Below are 18401 nucleotides of genomic sequence, written 5' to 3'. Positions count from 1 at the left end.
GTGGTTCAAGACATCCCTGATCCAGTGCAACGGTGTAGGCGGTGAAGGAGATTTCCATTTTAAAAAGTCATCTTGCTAGTAGAGTTGTAAAGGCAGAGATGACAGGTTGTAGTTTGGTGGTGTAACTCTGAACCAATCCCACCAATTCTGACCACAAATCCCCAGTAATATTCTCCCTGAGATCTGTCTCCCACACTCTCCACTGCATCTGAGCGTTTAGCTGCAGGTTGTTCTCACTGAATATGTTGACAAATATGTTGATAGAATAGATTCTTGTAAACAATTTTCCATTCATTGGTTCAGAAAATGAATGAATGAATGAATGAATGAATGAATGGTCCAGTGATTATTACAGAATGGCTCAAAGGGCAGATAGACAGTTCTGGAGTGTACAATGGTGCGGGAATTGCATGTTGAGAAAAGCTAATATTATTTGATTTAATTAAAACTTGCATCAAATTGTTTGCTTCTGTCTGTATATTAAATGTTGAAAGTAATTTCCATCAGAAGCATTAGACTTCCGATTGTAGTTTATTCCAAGATTTCTTTAACCAAAAAAATATAAACATTTTTATATAAACACAAGTATTTTCAAATGTAAAAGTTGTGAAGTTTACAAGTCGTATGTAGGGCACCTCATAACTTAGTTGAAGAACTTTACTGCTGTACTTTAGCTCTAAACTAAAGGTAATTTAAGTTAAGTAAAGTCCAATGAAGGCCCAGACTGTTGTTTGCTCACTGCACTTCCTGCTTGATGCTTTCCCAAAATAGCTCCATAAACATTTGTTTCAAAAAGGTGTTGACATTGACATATAGTGGTATAGTATGAGATAAGACTGAAGACTTAAAGTGCAACAGGTCAAACTGCAAATAACCTCAAATGAACTTGCATCTCTGTAATTGCCCAAAACTGCAACACCATGCCTTGACTACTTTCCCGGGAATTACTAATGACAATTTAGTCAATAAACCCCGCAAGAGTGTAGAGTAAACGTGCCCTCGGGTCAGCGTGAGAACCAGCACAAAAGGATAATAGATGCACAGAGCAGCAGGTCATTTGATCATGTTCCCCTTTTTTGATGATAAAAGACCTCGTGTCGACGGAACAGCCTGTTCTTCCATAACCTGCCGGCCACTTCTTTAGACTAACACCTCTGTGCCGACGTACTTGCCTCGCAGATGGACGTGAGAGAAAGTTTTGTTCCACTGCTAGTCAAAAACACAATAAAAATTCTTAGAGAGAGCGAGCAAAATCAATCAGAATCATGTTTACTCCCCGTAATGAGAATTATAGTTTAAATAAATACCGCTTTACTCCAAGTAATCGCTTTTCAACTATCAGTTAAATATTGGATTTGTGGGCAGGAATTATAAAATTGAACTTTTGTACTTTTTAGGTCTTGTTGTTGTCAACAGGTAAGCAGAGGGGGAAGGACAAATAGTATTATTGGAAGGACGCCAGCGATAGTATAAATGTAAAAAGTGAAAAGAATGTTCAAGCTTATCGTTCTGTTCATCACTTTCACCTTCCTATTCGATATTGTTCCTTTGAACTATAGCAAATATGATCTTTGCTGCCAAACTTAAATGGAGTTTCACTACAAAAACTCCTCTGCACATAGAACTTGTTTTCTTTTGTGATTAACCTTCAGTGTCAAGAGAAATATGCAACATAGAGCTCCAATGTTGTCTCACCATTGGAGTGGAAACCTATGGAGATAAAAAAGGAATTGCTTCGAGCCTTTGAGGTTTACAGATAGTTATATTAGACCAGTCAAGAAATATGTTCAAAAAAGAATCAAGAATCAGTGCCAACCAGGCACATGTGTAATAAATTACTTTATAATTAGCTAATAAACAAACATTTCATAGAACATTATTTGTAAACCCTGAAATAAAAAAGGAAGTATTTTCTTTCAGCTCTTACGGTAAAGACTCTGATAACTACAGCGATAACAATCATAAATCTTGGTCTTGTATTGTTAAAATGAGTCCAAGCTATTTATTGTTTGTCAGAGCTATAACAGGATTGATAACAGATCTTAGATACATGTTGTTAAATGGGTCTGGAAAAAGTTATAAATCTCTGTGTTCCTGCAATGTTGGAACTTATTTGTTTTATATAAAGATTGGTCACAAATGTAAAGATACTACTTTAAACTATGTTAACAACACTTTTGATATTGTTATTTTATTAAAATAATGTCACTATTAATGTAATTAAGCTCATATACATTTTTCGTGTGCATATTCACAAATGACATGTGCAAACATATTGGGGGGAAAATATAAATATTACAGTAGAAATAAAGTTAAGTAAATGATTGCAGCATAAGAAATGTAAACTTACACATGGATACATTTTTGAACCATTCATCAGTGATACCCTGCTATCTGTGACTTGCTCAGCACATCTTTGAATTTTTACATTGTCTAATTGCTAACAGTAGTTAGCTTTGTACCTTTTTTCGATTTTCTTCTAATGTACTCATGATGAAAAGAAAAAAAATCCCAAAAATGGAGATGGTAAAGACATAATGTGTCCATTTCCTCCTTCAAAGAACAGCTTAGGTTTTTAATGAGTGAGCAGAGAATTAAGGTTCATCTTTATCCTCCTGGCTAATGGGATCTCTGGTATCATGGCAACAAGTGACACATTTTCCTCTTCAATTTACATACATGGTTTGCATGCGAGTCATGCAGCTGGGGTTCTTTTCTGTTCTCAATCCGAGCAAGATCTTCAAAATATAGTCTTGTAAAAAATAAATGTAAACATATAAACACACATCATGGTCGTGTTTTAAATACACATGAAATGAATTGTAAAATCCACAATTGAGGTGAATATAACAAATTATAGTTTTCTCAAAAATTCTTTATTAAATTGAAAGAAATCATATATATACTATATTAAGATAGTCATGCTTTAAAAGCCCACAGCATAACACCAGAAGAACAGCACTCACAAATGGAATTTCCTGACCTGCCTTTGTTCTTTCAATCCTGTGAAAATGACAGGGCAATTACCTTAATCATTTACATTTCTATAGCCGCCACCTGTGACCTTTTCTGATTTCTGTACGAAAGTCTAATCTTGCATTTGGACCCTGTCTTTCAGAAGGCGCAGTTGCCTGGTAGCGACTTTTCCCGACAAAGGGCACCGTCTCAATGGCCACTTTCCTTGTCTTGAGTCGGTCACGAAGTCACAAAGTCACGTGCGAGACGTGAAAAAAACATTTTTAGTTGACAGTTGAGGCACAAATCAATGGATTAAAGGAAATGCATTTTGAAAATCATGAAAGGAGAAAGTGGTGAGAAATGGAGAGTTAGCATCAAAGCCAGATTTTAAAGTTTTTTCATCTAGACAGATACTCGTGATCATCTGACTAAGATCAGACATCCTAAATTGAAATAGGATGCTGATACTGGAATATTGGAGTCCATTTAACAACAAGTAAAAATAGAACCAGTAATTCAGTGACTTTTAGTCTGTTGTAGTAATCAAATAGTTGATCTTGTTGATGAAAAGATTTGACGAATATTTCTATTACTGATCCATTACGAGTCCATCCATCGGGACCTATGAGTTATATTTAATATTTATTCAGTTTCAAAGCTTTTATTCAAAGTACATTCAAATAAGGATTTGATCCCTTCCACTGAAAATGAGGTCAAAACAGAATGGAACTAGGGGAAAACAAGTTTTGATCTTCAATTTTCATAATTGTTAATGTGAGCTATACATATTTTTTAATTTGAACCTTAACTCAACCTCACTCGGAACAACGACAAGATCATTTTTATCAATTTTTAAAAAGTTTTGAAATGATAAAATAAATGTCAATGATTTAAAACTACATACAGCAGCTTTTGTAATATTCCCTCTTTTTTCCCTGAATTATTTGTCCACCATGGCCTCACACTTCTTTAGTTGACTCATCTCCTCCACCATCTTCAGGGACCTTCTACCTTTAACTATCCCAAGCATTTCTACGCCATCACAAACATTAAACCTAACACAAACTCGTGACATAGTCTCAAGAGAAATCCCTCTTTCTTCTGAGCCTGCATACATTAGCTAAAAATTAAAGACCTGGTTGAAGTCCTCCACTCCTTGAAGTTTCAAACGTTTCCTAACCTGCAGTGGAATTAGCATTTTAAAGAACCTCTTGTTATAAAACAGACGCCCTCAGGTTCGTCAAGCTGACGACCTGTCTCCAGCACTTACCTGACCCAGCACACCGGGTTATTGACAGGGTAGGTACGGGAATATTCTGAAACGCTCTCATGGCTGATACATTTCCTCACAGTATGTTTCTGAAGGAGAATATTATTCCTAAAGGTCGGAGCCAATTACAAATCTTCAATCCTGGGATCTTGGTTGCCTCTGATGATAGGATGAAGAGATAATGTGACCAGACTTTTTAACATGCTAGATAAAAACTTTTACGCTGTTGTCTAACACAGTTCTGGGGAGTGACTCAGTTCGTAGTTCCACAGCTTGATGGAGTGTTGCTAACTCAATTACTGTGGGTTATGGTCCTGCTTCTGAGTTTAACCTTAAACGTGTACAAGCTGCTCAAACTCCCTTCCAAAAATGATTCTGAAAGAACGCCTAGTTTTCTACAGGTCTGCCTGTTTTGTTCTTTGTGGAGCACGTTGTTCTGTTTAATACCAGTACTACGTATGTACGTTCAGTGTTGTCGGTCTTGTATGTTTTGAGGGTCACAACTCTATTCCAAGTCAATACATTAAAAAAAAATGTTGTCTTTATATTACAGGTAATAAAATATGATTCTGATTCTGAAATGTGCAGTAGTTTCTGCGTCAAAGTTTTGATGTTCCTTGAAAGTGTTGTCATGTTTATTAGAACCAGTTTGAGTAGTCCACTTGCAGTTATAAACAAGACCTAATTAATCTACATTTACTTATATTTTTGATACGTTCGAGCAAGGTCTACTTGTAGCAAAGGAGGAAGTACTGCTTGAAATAGTGCTCAACTGAATAATTGAGATATCTCGTTTTTTAACCCTTGTGTCAACTGTGTTTGAGGTTTCTCTTATGTTATCCCTGGGTCAATAGGATATTTGTATTTCTGGAAGCCAGGGAGGTTGTCCACCTTGACCCAGAGACAACACAAGGGATACCACAAGTAAGTAAGTAAGTAATTTATATTTGTCTTTTAACAGGCCAGGGTCAGATCACCAATGTAAGGTGGAGCCTGACCATGAATAGTCTAAACGAGAAGACACAAACACATGGATTACAAGCTCCAAATCATGTTTTGAAACCATTTTCCCAAGTTTAGAGATTTTTCTCAGTTAAAGGAAACAGTTTTCGGTCATTTTTTTGCAACTAGAGACATGTCTTTGTCAAATACAACACCCAGGTTTCTCAGGCTCAGTTTAACAGACTGACCTAAATCACCCAAGTACTGACTTAACCCTGGAACTGTATCATCAGGAGCAATCACCAGAGTTTCAGTTTTGTCCACATTTAGCTGTTGGATCAAATTAGCAGTAAAGCTGGATGTCATCAGCAAAAATATGGTAAGAAACATCAGGAAATCTCTGAATGACCAAGTAAAGCAAAAGTAATAAAGGACCCAAAACCGAACCTTGAGGGACTCCGCTGATTCAGACCTTATGTGATTGGCAGATTCACAGGTATGACGAGAACCACTGTTACACAGACAGTCCCACTTCATCCCTCAGTCTTCTCAGCAGGATCTGGTGATCAACTGTGTCAAAGGCTGAGGACAGATCCAAGAGAACCAGAACATATTATTTGTGATGTCACTGGACACCTTCAGTAAGGTGGTCTCCGTAGAGTGATGTTTGTGGAAGCCAGACTGAAACTTCTCACGGACACACATTTGTTTTCTGGCCACCAGGTCACATTGACCGAGGGATAACACAAGGCTTAAGCCACACAACCCACACCAACTTTGTGATGCTATAATGAAATAATGCTCTTTGTAAAAACACCATTGAATGATTACCAAAGCTGCTACCCAATAAAAAGTCTCATGCACAGTTTAAAAAAAAAAATCCTTCTTGTATCATAGTTTGACACATTTTAGTCACTATTGATAACGATACTACAGGTTGTAGAAAGCTAAAGACAAACTTGTCTGAGGAGGTGAAACTGGCTCTGAGCAACATAAAATCAGAGTATATAGCATCTTTCTAGTACTATTTAGACTCATTTCAGGATCACAGTCAGTTTCCTTATCTGTGGTAGTTCAGGAGAAGTTAGTTGCCGACAATCAAGTGGAGAAACAGAGGTTGTGGAAGTTAAAAGTCTGTGAAGTGGAGCGTCTTATAGTGGATTCTAGGAATCTTCAGTGAGACAGAAACATCAGACAGAATGTCCTCGACAGACCGGAGCAAGAGTTTTTGTGTGACTGCTTTGTCATCGATGTCTAGCTCTGTTTGCACTGCTGAGCCAGAGCATCTGTGATTTGCTGTTGAGGGGAAACTCAGCCTCGCTCCGTGGATAGGCTGTGAGAGGAAGGGGCAGGGAAGAGCAGGACCATAAATACAGAGGCAGCATGTGTCTCCTCCACCTGCCCCTCCGTCTCCCAGTCAGCTGTGACCAGAACGAGAAGAACATGTCTATCGAGGAGAAGAAGAATGCAGAGGTGAGGCTGGTATTTTTGGGAGCAGCTGGAGTTGGGAAGACGGCGCTAATCCAGCGTTTTCTCAAAGATGAGTTTGAGCCCAAACACCGGCGGACGGTGGAGGAGCTCCACAGGAAAGAGTACGAGGTGGGCGGCGTGAAAGTCACCATCAACATCATGGACACCAGCGGCAGCTACTCCTTCCCCGCCATGAGGAAACTCTCCATTCAGAACAGCGACGCCTTCGCTCTGGTCTACGCCGTCAACGACCCTGAATCCTTAGAGGCGGTGAAGTGTCTACGCGACGAGATCCTGGAGGTGAAGGAGGACAAGTACACGCCCATCGTGGTGATCGGGAACAAGATCGACCGCCTGAACGAGCGGCAGGTGTCCAGTGAAGACGTGCTGTCCACGGTGGAGCTGGACTGGAACAACAGCTTCCTTGAGTCCTCTGCAAAAGACAACATCAATGTTCTAGAAGCTTTCCGGGAGCTTCTCCAACAGGCCAACCTGCCCATCCGACTCAGCCCGGCTCTGTTCCGAAGGCGGGAAACTTTCCCGAAAGAAAACAACAAACATCCTCCCATGAACAAAGCCAACAGCTGCACTGTGTGCTGACTGCAGACTGAGACGGTCCAAAAGACTTGAAGAATGTGAACAACTCTTTGTTATCAAATATCCAAAGTGTGTGAGGGAGAACTTCGTCTAGCCGGTGTAAACAAGTGCAATATCAGTGAGCCCACACATGGTTCTGTGACGGAGCCTAGTATGTTCTGTGTTTTATCATTCAATGCTGCTTTTCTTGTTCATAACAAAACATTTTGCCTAATAAAATACATTTTTAAAAATCGAAATGTTGCTTGTGTGTGTTGTCTCCACATGTTCAGCTGCTGCATCGCAGATTTCTGTGTTACTTATGTAAAGATTATTTATTTATTACAGTGACATGAATCTGAACATGTGTTTGATAATAGGTTAGTGAGAAAATCTCTAATGAAAAGACAAGAAAATAAATCAGATAATTTCTGATGCCATCTAAAAAGATTACGGATGAACTTATTACTAACTATTTTGGTGCGTTACTGCTCTCTAACGGTCATAAAGAATACTGCAGCGGGTTGTCAGTAAGTAATTTATATTGTCAAATAAATGTAAATACAACTATAAAACTTAATCATGAAAATGTTTGTACCCAAGACAGAGAGAGACCAAATTTCATTCTAAGATTCTTTAATAATATTAGTTACGATTATTATTAAACACTGTTTGGTATTCATTTAAAAATAATTGTGTCAATATCCTATCCATCCATCCATGCATTTTCTGCCGCTTATTCCCTTTTTTATTCCCTCCTATCCCAGTTTATTCGGGTGAGAGGCAGGGGACACCCTGGACAGGACGCCAGTCTGTCGCATTGCACACAAAGACATACAACCATCCACACACACACTCTTAAATTTGTCATCGATGGAAAAAAAGAGTTCCCGGAGTAAACCCACACAGCAAGGAGAGAACATATAAACTTCACACAGAAAGGTCACAAGTTGTCTCCGTACGGACCTAAATAATAAGTAGAAGAATAAGCAGTATCATTTTAATAACTTATAAAGATGAAATGATTATTTTATCTTTGCACCGTGTACATATAATTATTTCTATTCATACGTTCCAACTACAAGCTGTGTAAATTTGCTTATTGAATTCAAGCATATCATGTGATGTGTATTTACATAACTAAGGATTTTATTGTCTAAGGAGACCAACACTAAATTAATGTGTGCATTATTATTAAGCAGATTTTCACGTATGTATTTCTCATATGTATTTCTCTGAAGCCAGGGAGGTCGTTCATCTTGAACCAGAGACAACACATTACATTACTCTTGAAATAGCAAAATTGTCTGGGGTCATACAGAGGGTCGAAAAGCAACATGTTGAGAAGAAAATAACTGATTAAGATTTGTGTCAAATGTCAGGCAACCGCGAATCCATTATCTTTCAGTGCTTTCATATTCCAGAACCACAAGCTACATGGAGCGCCGAGAAGTATATGGTGTCCAGTGCAGAGACACAGTGACTTCTGAACAAGAGAGATACGTTGAAACATGGAGATTGGTTTAAGAAATATCTCAAGTCCGATTTCTCAAAGGTTTTGTGGACTGATGAGATCAGGGGGACCAGGTGGATGAACCGGTGGCTTGATCAGTGCACCACGGTGGTCTTTATTAATCCTTGTGTAATCTCAGGGTTAAGGTGACCCGGAGGCCCGAGAACAAATGGGTTTGTATCATCCCTTGTGTCGTATCTGGGTCAAGGAGAACGACTCTCACCACTGTATATGTATTTCTGGAAGACAGGGAGGTCGTTCACCTTGACCCAGAGACAATAAAGGGGTTACCACAAACTTTTTTGGGCCATTGGGTCACGTTGACCCACAGATAACACGATGATTGAATAAGGCTAGTTTGATATATATTTTATCTCAAGAAGCTCTGTTTTCATGCAGTTAAACGCTCCATCACATGGAAGTCATCCATGTTGTGGCTGCCATGTAAAGACCTTGAAGATGAAATGATAAAGACATGGCCCACTTGCTCACCTGACATCTACTCTACTAAGAACCTTTGGGCCCTTCTTAAGCAGGAGATTAAGTGTGAAGTGAAGCAGTACGTTCCTCTGAGAGGCTGTGGTTGCACCTGCACACACAGTTAATACTCAACAGCCTGAAAAACTGACTCCATGAAGACATCTTTGTCTTTATTTAGTCGCATAATAATTTTGCAACTTTTACTTCTTTTTCTTTTTTATACTTACAGTTTGAAGTTACATTTTGGATTAACCAAAAGCACTGTAGCACTATATAGATATATATATATATATGATATAAATGATAAACAATGAGTACAATAAAGTTAAAATAGTAAAGTACACACACTTTAAATAAATCCAAATATCTGTTATTGTATCCATGTTTCATACGTAAATCATAAAACAGGATTTAGCAGACTCAGGAAGTTAGCAGTTTATCTAGATAACTCGATGAGGAAATAATAAAAATTAATACATTTAGATACAATTTACAGCCATCATGAGAACACATTCTTTTTAAAGTAAACTATTGAATGTTTCGATGGATCTGAAAAATAAAATATCTAACAATAAGGTAATAATGTGCGTTATTAAATATAAATCAAAGCCTAGCAATATAATCGTATAACACCTTATATCTTCATAAAAACGCGGTTACGATTAAATTCTGTTGCAAGACTCGCTTCCCCTTTTCAGAACCGTGTAGCAAAAGTGTTCCGTTTCCCCACCTCAGACGAGGAAGTGACCCAAGATCATCAGAGCTCTGGTTCCGCTTTGTGTCAATTTAAACGCACATCTGCGTCCAGATTCGGCAGTGAAACGACAACCGCCCATGACTGGTGTGGACCTCTGGATCACCTGCTGGATCTGGACGCTCGTCTCCGCTCCCAGACTTGGTCAAAGCTCCTCAGAGATGAAACAGAAACCTGAGAAGTTTTGAACAAGTGTTGGAACCGTGACTGAAACTTCTTGTCAGGTATTGAATCTTTGAACTGTGACTTCTCTTCTGTGTTCCAAAGATGTGTCGGTTTTAAAATGAATTTGTGAATCCAAAACAACAGAAATATTGACCATTTGTTAAATTGAATAAAGTAGACTAAAGTGTTTTCATAAAGTCTGTGAATATAAAAACGTAAGCTAAAGATTTAACTTAATCAGCATAATTTATTTTATCTTTATTGTCTAAATATTTTGATATATTAGACTATCAGACGCATGCAGGAAAGATGATAATAAAGAAAGCTGCAAACATGCTGAACTCTTCATTGTCACTCTCTTCATCTTCACTCATCTCTAACAGACGTCTACCTTTCACAGAAAACTTGAGACAAACATGTGCAACAAAAGCTCACGTGGAGAAGAGCGTTTTATTATTGGAACAAACAGACAAATGTGAATCTTCTCCAGGCTGGGAGTGAAAACATCGTGGATTTGCATTTAACACTTTTTGCATTTTAGTATGTGTGCGACAACAGCCAGCGTGGTGACAACCGTTTAGAAGAAACACACCTTAAGGAACACACGTGACACCATTCTTATTGACTTTAAACATACATTTCCCTGAGCAAACCACATGTCAAGTCCTTCTGCCTCTTAATGTCTCTGCTGGTCATCTCTAGCTCACAGGCACTGGATCATTTAGATGACTTTTCTTTAACCATGAACACACCGACACACCATACTTTAAAAAGAGGGAACCTACATCACCAAATAGAAATGAAACCAGATTTTTTGACTCAAATTAAACAAGTTCAATCATTTCATCTTCATTAGCTAGAAATGTTGAGTCAGTAGTCCACTGTCGCCGAAAGTTCTGCGGCTCATCCAGACTATTTCGGCTCTGGTAGACTTTTAGGAGAAGAAAGGTGCCAAAGGTAGATGCATAAATATATTTTAGGGAGTCAACATGACGTACCGAAGCACGAGCAAACGTAAACGCTGAAGCAAAGTGCATGTCTCAACACAGATGATGACTTTTTGATCACGGCGAACAGATGTTTTAAGAGTCGCCGTCGCCTCTGTGCCGATCTCACCCTGTGCGTGTGATGCTGCCTCAGTCGTCCACCGTGATGTTGCGGAACAAGTACGCCATGGATTCTCCGTTGTGGATGCGCCGGATGGCCTCGGCAAGAATCATGCTGACGTCAACCGTCTTAATTTTAGGACACTGGAGCTTCTGCACCTCGTGAGGAACCGTGTTAGTGACCACCACCTGCATCACAGACACAATTGTCAACCAAAGATTTAGTGAAGGATTTTAAGAGCAGCATCATCTTTTTTATCAATTCATTTAAATATGATCTGATCCCTTGTTCTTCTGCGTCCTTTCTTCCAAGTTTATACGTTACAAAGAACACATTACATTGCTCTACACTGAGAAATAAAGGTCAATCACACTTCTTTGTTCTGTTCTGTACCACCACAAACATTCCCATGTTGCATTTACAGTGGCTATAAACGTTTTCTGATTTATGACTTATTAACTGTCAATAATAAGTAAATCATATTTATAAGAATGCAAATATCTAACTGCTAAAATATTAACACAAAACGATCTGTTTCACCTCAACCTTAAGATGGCCAGTTAACTGTAGAGGGCTGCATGGGGCCCCAAGCCGAACTTGCCCAGACGTGCCTTAAAGTTATGTGAAGCAAGAAAACTGGACCAGAGACTGCTGGTTAAACTTCTACTTCACGAACGTGTCTCACCTCGTCAATGGCGGACTCCTCGATCAGACGCGGCGCATCCGCTGACAAGAGTCCATGAGTAGCCATGATGTAGATCTTATAGGCTCCTCGCTCTTTGAGGAGTTCTGCAGCAGCAACAAAGTCTCCAACATCATCTATTATGTCATCCTAGGAGAACGAGAAACATTTTAGATTAAAACATGTTTAAAAATGGGAAATTCTAAACAACTTTTATTATAATAAAAAATTAAATGTAATAAAGATGCTTTTTGTATAGTCAAAATCAGTATATATATCATATAATTATTTACATCATTTTCTTTTCAGCTTAACAATGTGAAAAGAGATAAGAGAACACATTATCGATCTTATTTTACCTTTAAATATTCTTTCAGATTTGTAGTCTGAATAAAGTCCAAAGCACAAGAGCAAAACTGAAGATTATTACCACAATGATGGCGATTCTCCCTCCGACGTCTCCCACGACAGTGATGGGAGGTTTCTCTTTGGCCATCATCACTATAAGAGCAAAAACACAAAGTTACTCATCAAAAGAAGATTCATTTTCTGTCTCCACATCACCCCTCGAGTGGAAATAAGTCAGTAGATTGGGTAAAATGGGTTGAGAAAATGTTTTGCATTAGAATGGCAGCTCTAGCCGTCCAATCAGGCTTCACTGAATCAACTCCTCCCCCCATTCTACCGCATCTACCCGCCTGGAGGTTGGAGTAAGATGCCAAACGTAGTGGATAGCAACATGCCATGCAATAATCAGGAAGCAGGGTTTTTCTGCCCAGGATACCCAATCAAAAGACCCGGACGTAGTCAACCGTCGCCCGGGAGAACAGTGGCAGGCATATAGCAGCAGTCTGCATATGGCTGTCCGGCTTCACACTGGTCACTCACAAGCACGGATCATGAATTCACACTTGCCAAAGTCAGGATGTCTGTCCTTAGTCACCGCATCCTACATTTACATGCACACAATCCTCACGCCAGACTTCAAGCTGGGATTAAAAGACTGGAGGTGGTCATCCGTCACGTTTGGCGCTTCATTCAAACAGGAGTCTGGTTCAAATGAAAGTAGACTCATATTCACGACTCTAAGTGACTTTGGAAGGTGACAGGGTTTAACATAAGGGAAGGAGTTGATGGATCGCAACCATAAACGAGAAACTGATGAAGGATTTTTTTTGGTGAAGAACAAACGCAGAAATCATCAGATACATTTAACATCCTCCTACTTCCTTTTTCGGAAAACATTTTGATTCCTTGAACTGGTACAAGATATTGGACTTTTGTGTCATTGAGTTTGACGTGTGACGTAGAGAGATATTGTTCCCTAGAGGGCTTCTAAACTACAGTTAATTCTAAAAAAAACAAAACATTTATTGGGCGCCTCAAATTGCTGTGCATGTAAATGTAGTGGTTACAAAGTGAAACAATCAGCCAGGCAAGCCGATTGTGAAGGGGTTACATTTTGAAAGCAGAAAGGAAGCATGCCCGGGACAACACTTGGCTCAATACCATGAGTCGCACAGCATCAGAAAATCCTGCAGTGTCACAATAAGACCTCATAAAAAAAACAGCCATCTTGTTAGCGGAACACACCAAATACTACCCGAGGATCTACCGTGTTAGTTTTCTTCATGAGCACAGTAACATGAAGGGAAGGTCAACTTGAGCTTCGATTATTGAATGTTGAGTCAGAAACCATCACAATAATGACAAGAATGATTGCTCTGCGTTATTAGTCGACAGCATGCTTTGTTACGCAGATCACATGCAGAAACTGATCAATCTGAAGAGCAGGATCAATGCAACATGTTTTGATTGGCAAGATGAGTCCATATACAAATAATAAGAGATGTTTAGATTGATTTATGGTTTAACAGTCAAATCAGAACACATCAATAATAAAGAGCTTTGGTTTTGTCTGAGAAATAGCAGTCTGGGATGATTTGGAAAAATCATCCTTTTGTGTCAGACCATCATTTTCCACACAACACAAACTCTTTATCGACACATGCAAAAGAAATTGACTTGTTGAGGAAATTTGAGAAGTTAGATGGAGGTTAAGTTTACGCTCGTACTTGGAAGCTCTATGCCGGGGAACGGAGCTTGTTGTTTGCCTGCTATCGCCAACAAATAAACACCACGTTAACACAAATGCACAAATATATTTTACAAACACATGAATCCAGGACGTGAAAAATCCCCTCGGGGTGCACATTTGTTGGTCAAGAGGATTTTTAAGTCGAGGGTAAAAGTAGAAACGGATGTAAATAAAAAAATAAAAACAGTTCTACCAAATGATGGTGATGCTTTTTCATGAAGCTTAAAGACTGGGCTAGCTTCACTATTGTGTTGTTTGTTACAATGATCCCAGGACTTGCCATGGATGTATCCATAATCATGCAGTTTTATTTAAAACATGGTTGATGGAACGAGTGCAGAACAGCAAAACAACTATGGTTAGCAAAAACAAAAAGCTGCATTAGCTTAGAGGCAGTATGACGGATGACATGGTGAGTAACTCAAGCTGAGTAATCTGCAGAAATTTGGAAAACAAGATTCCTTGCTGGGATTGATTAGAGGATGAGCGGGTTGAACTGTGAGAAACAACAGGCAGTCAAATGTTATTGGCAATGCAGTAAAGGATTGTGGACTTGAAATGAAATCTGGTGGTAGAATTATTTTGTTCTTACAAGGTAGCTCCAGTCCTGTGTGTCCTGTTGCGTTTCGTACACAGGGAGGAGAGTGACGTCCGTCTGCCATGTCCGACTCGGAACACTGGGCCTCGCCATGAATCACAGCCAGACCCAAACGCAAGCGTTCTGCGTAAGACTGAGCTCTGAGGAGAAATCAAAGCATTCAAAACAGTTGCAACAACCACAATATTGGCTTTAAAAACAGGTTTCTAAAAACGATTATCAGCTACACAGACGTTTTTCTTTTTTGTTACCTATGCCAAGGATTCTATTTTATCAGTGAGTGTGTGTGCAAGCGAAATTACAGAGACACAAACTTGCTTCTTTACTTTCTGTGTTTGATGGAATGCTACTGCCACCTGCTGTCTCACTGTGTTTTTGGGATGTGTTTATAAATGAAATTACAAATGCTAAAGGACAAACAAACACACTTATGGTGTTAAAATGTGTGTCAATTGAAGGGTCCCCAAACTTTTTTCCTGTGAGGGCCACATAACTTTTCCATTCTCTGATAGAGGGCTTGGGTCAATTTGTTAAAGAAAAATTGCAACGATTGCAGGGGTGCCTGTAGAAATGTATTGTTTTCCAGAAAGCCAAACATAAATAAATAACATTTTCCGGATTATTCCCAGAAAAAAAAGTTGGTAAATAAAAATGAAGACTATTAATGAAACAAGCAATAACCGAATAACTCTTTATGCGTTCTTCATGGGAAAAAATAATATTATATTTATTTTGGATCTGTCCTCAGCCTTTGACACAGTTGATCACCAGATCCTGCTGAGAAGACTGAGGGATGAAGTGGGACTGTCTGGGTCTGTGTTAGAATGGTTCTCATCTTACCTTTCTGGGCGCAGTTTTAGTGTATCTGCCAATCAAATTAGGTCTGAATCGGCAGATCTGTTGTGTGGAGTCCCTCAAGGTTCTGTTCTGGGTCCTTTATCGTTTTTGTTGTACTTGATTCCCCTCGGTAAAATCATTCAGAGATTTCCAGATGTTTCTTATCACATTTTTGCTGTTGACATCCAGCTCTACTGCTCTTTTGATCCAACTGAGCCCCAGAGGCTGAACAGCTTAGTCAATTGTTTGCTAGAAATCAAACAATGGCTGAGTAAAAACACTCTACAGCTAAATGTGGACAAAACTGAAACACTGGTGATTGCTCCTGATGATAAGGTTCCAGGGTTGAGTCAGTACTTGGGTGACTTAGGTCAGTCTGTCAAACTGAGCCTGAGAAACCTGGGTGTTGTATTTGATAAATGATGTCTCTTGTTCGACACTGCAGAAAACTGACCAGAAACTGTTTCCTTCAACTGAGAAAAATCTCTAAACTTAGGAAAATGTTGTCACAACATGATCTGGAGTTTATAATCCATGCGTTTGTTTCTTCTCGTCTGAACTATTGTAACAGTTTGTTTTCATGTCTTAACAAGAAGGAGCCGTCTCGTCTGCAGTTGATTCAGAACTCTGCAGCGAGAATTCTGACCCGCTCAAGTAGAAGAACTCACATTTCTCCGATCCTTAAAACTCTTCACTGGCTTCCAGTTTCTTTCAGGATCAACTTTAAAATTCTGGTTCTTACTTTCAGAGCTATTCATGGTCAGGCTCCTCCTTACATCACTGATCTGAACCAGCCTTACACCCCAGCTCGGGCTCTGAGGTCTGTGGATCAGAATCTACTTATGGTTCCTCGCACACCGTTCAGGACCAGAGGAGAGAAATCTTTTCAGGCTGTTGCTCCTAAGCTTTGGAACGATCTTCCTCTCTCTCTGCGCTTGATGGAGTCTACTGACTCCTTCAAGAAACATCTTAAGACGTTTCTATTTGTTCAGGCTTTTCCTTGATTTTCTGGAACTCCTGTGTTGTTCTCAGTATTATCTAGATCTATAGACACTAGAAAGTATGTACTTTTTTGAGTATTGTTTTGATTGTTTAAGCGCTTTGTGACTCTGGTCTCGAAAAGCGCTATATAAATAAATATTACTTACTTACTTACTATTGATACTTGTGAAATAAACAATACCAAAAAAAGTCTGGTTTGAAAGATATCAACATTTTATGCCCTAACATATCTTTCAAAACAGACATTCTTAAAGAGCAAATAATAAAAGGTAAGTGTAGAATATAACAACAAAAAAACATTCAGTATTGATTTATATTTAGCTGCTCTAAAATATAATTCACCCCATTAAAATGTAGGGTCCTATATTCTTTCACGCACTATAACGTATAACTATAACTATATATATAGTTTTCTTCCAACAATTACCTTTTAGCTGCTGAAGGTGACTTTGCCACAATGATGGCGTTTCTGTAATCAGGAATCTGATTGGACAGAGAGAAAGATCATGATGATTTGTAACCAGCATATATAGCATCTGCAATCTGAGAAGCACCTCTTCTTGAATGTACTGAATTAGGAAAGGGGAGGCACGAAGGTTGTCCACCGGAAAGCTGAAGAAGCCCTGGATCTCCTTCTGATGCAAGTCCATGGTGATGATGTGTGTGAGACCTTGAGGCCAAGACAAGGAGTGTGACTTTTATGGGACTCATTTAAGCTTGTGGTTCAGTTTTACCTGCTTTAGCGAGCATAGAAGCCAACAGCTTGCTCACGATGGAGCCCCTCTTTCTCATCTTGCATTGCTTGCTGTAGGGGAAGTAGGGAATCACACCGATGATGTTCTTTGCACACGAGGTCTTGAGTGCATAGGCCATGACAAGCAACTCCATGATGGCTGTGTTGACATCTCTGATGTTTAAAAATCAAAGCAGAATTGATTTATTAGTGAGTGACATCGTTTTTTTGTATCCCACCTATAGTAGGCTATCCTTACCTTGGTATAGTTTGAATTATGAATATAGTTTGTCCACGGACGGATTCTTTCACATCCACTCGTGTTTCTGCAATAAAAAAAAAAGTCAATTGATATAAGAAAACTTGAAAAGATTTAAATGTTAATGAGCAAAGCTGAGCTGGAGCCTCACCTCTGTTAGATTCCTGAAACACCACAGACTTCCCCAGCTCTACACCCAGGCGCCTGCGAATGAAGAAAGAATGTCAATGTACCCACACGTCGTTCCCTAAAAGTGACAGCAGGTAATAGAAGGGGGAACAATGCGTGACCTGAGCTGGCAGTTTCAGAGTCAATATTGACGAATCCAACTGAGACAATCGCGGTATCAGTGTCAAACATTAACCACACGTTTCATTGAGATATCGTCACTTGCTGGATCAAGCATTACGACTGACATGGTTATAGTGACATGAATGAAGTCACTCTAATGGTGTCATTGGTCTGATAAAATACATGGACTCACTCCGTTATCTTCTTGGCCAGTTCTGTGCATGCTGCAGAGGAATTCGCGGAAAACACTCGGTATCCACTTTTAGCGACGTTCATCTTGGCTGGTTTTCGTTTCGGTTCCTTGGACACGAAAATGACTCTTTGTTCGCTTAGCAGCGATATGCACCTTCTGTTAGGACGACGTCGTTAGCAGACGTGCTAACTTCTTATCAACTAGCCAACCGGCTAAGCCCACAACGCTGCCCTGAGGGTCAACAAAACGTTTTAAATCATAACCATCGTCATTCAAAGATGTTTGTGGTTCAGTTGTAGACAGAAGTTACCTGTTTTATTAGCGCCGTGGCAACAATTGTTACTACGGTCTCCGGGTTGTGTCAAACTTGTCTGGTGTTCTTCTTCGTTGGTGGTGTTTTAACTTTACTGCCACCTGCTGGTTATACTGTGCTGTGCTATGGCGATCGTTTCTTTGATAGTCGAAGAGAACCC

The 18401-nt window shown here is 39.3% G+C and overlaps 2 protein-coding genes across 3 annotated transcripts; one reads left to right on the top strand and one right to left on the bottom strand.

The window, feature by feature from the left end:
• The first annotated feature begins 6613 nt into the window (after positions 1-6613).
• rasd4 (rasd family member 4) lies at positions 6614-7439 on the top strand. The gene has a single exon (XM_087809336.1). The coding sequence runs from the start codon at positions 6614-6616 to the stop codon at positions 7238-7240; it is 627 nt and encodes a 208-aa protein (XP_087665462.1). The 3' UTR covers positions 7241-7439.
• Positions 7440-10559: 3120 nt separating this feature from the next.
• Positions 10560-18314, bottom strand: LOC148065490 (phosphoribosyl pyrophosphate synthase-associated protein 1). 2 transcript variants are annotated; one of them, XM_087808925.1, is made up of 12 exons: positions 18239-18314; positions 17929-18159; positions 17596-17648; positions 17445-17511; positions 17187-17359; positions 17007-17122; positions 16880-16935; positions 14608-14753; positions 13993-14034; positions 12348-12418; positions 11921-12067; positions 10560-11423 (listed from the first exon to the last, which is right to left on the bottom strand). In XM_087808925.1, the coding sequence occupies exons 2-12, from the start codon at positions 18009-18011 to the stop codon at positions 11265-11267; spliced, it is 1113 nt and encodes a 370-aa protein (XP_087665051.1). In that variant the 5' UTR covers positions 18012-18159; positions 18239-18314; the 3' UTR covers positions 10560-11264. The 2 variants fall into 2 exon arrangements, with proteins under 2 accessions (XP_087665051.1, XP_087665052.1); XM_087808926.1 differs by lacking the exon at positions 13993-14034.
• Positions 18315-18401: the final 87 nt, after the last annotated feature.

This window comes from Callionymus lyra, chromosome 15 (assembly GCF_982586985.1).
Source record: "Callionymus lyra chromosome 15, fCalLyr1.hap1.1, whole genome shotgun sequence".
Lineage (NCBI taxonomy): Eukaryota > Metazoa > Chordata > Actinopteri > Syngnathiformes > Callionymidae > Callionymus > Callionymus lyra.
This window is presented reverse-complemented; position numbering and strand designations above follow the sequence as displayed.

Coding starts and splice junctions, on each gene's coding strand:
- LOC148065490 (XM_087808925.1), bottom strand. CDS start 18,011: ATGAACGTCGCTAAAAGTGGATACCGAGTGTTTTCCGCGAATTCCTCT. Junction 16,936..17,006: donor TTCAGTACATTCAAGAAGAG/GTGCTTCTCAGA, acceptor CTGTCCAATCAG/ATTCCTGATTACAGAAACGC. Junction 11,424..11,920: donor AGGAGTCCGCCATTGACGAG/GTGAGACACGTT, acceptor TCTGTGATGCAG/GTGGTGGTCACTAACACGGT.
- rasd4 (XM_087809336.1), top strand. CDS start 6,614: ATGTCTATCGAGGAGAAGAAGAATGCAGAGGTGAGGCTGGTATTTTTG.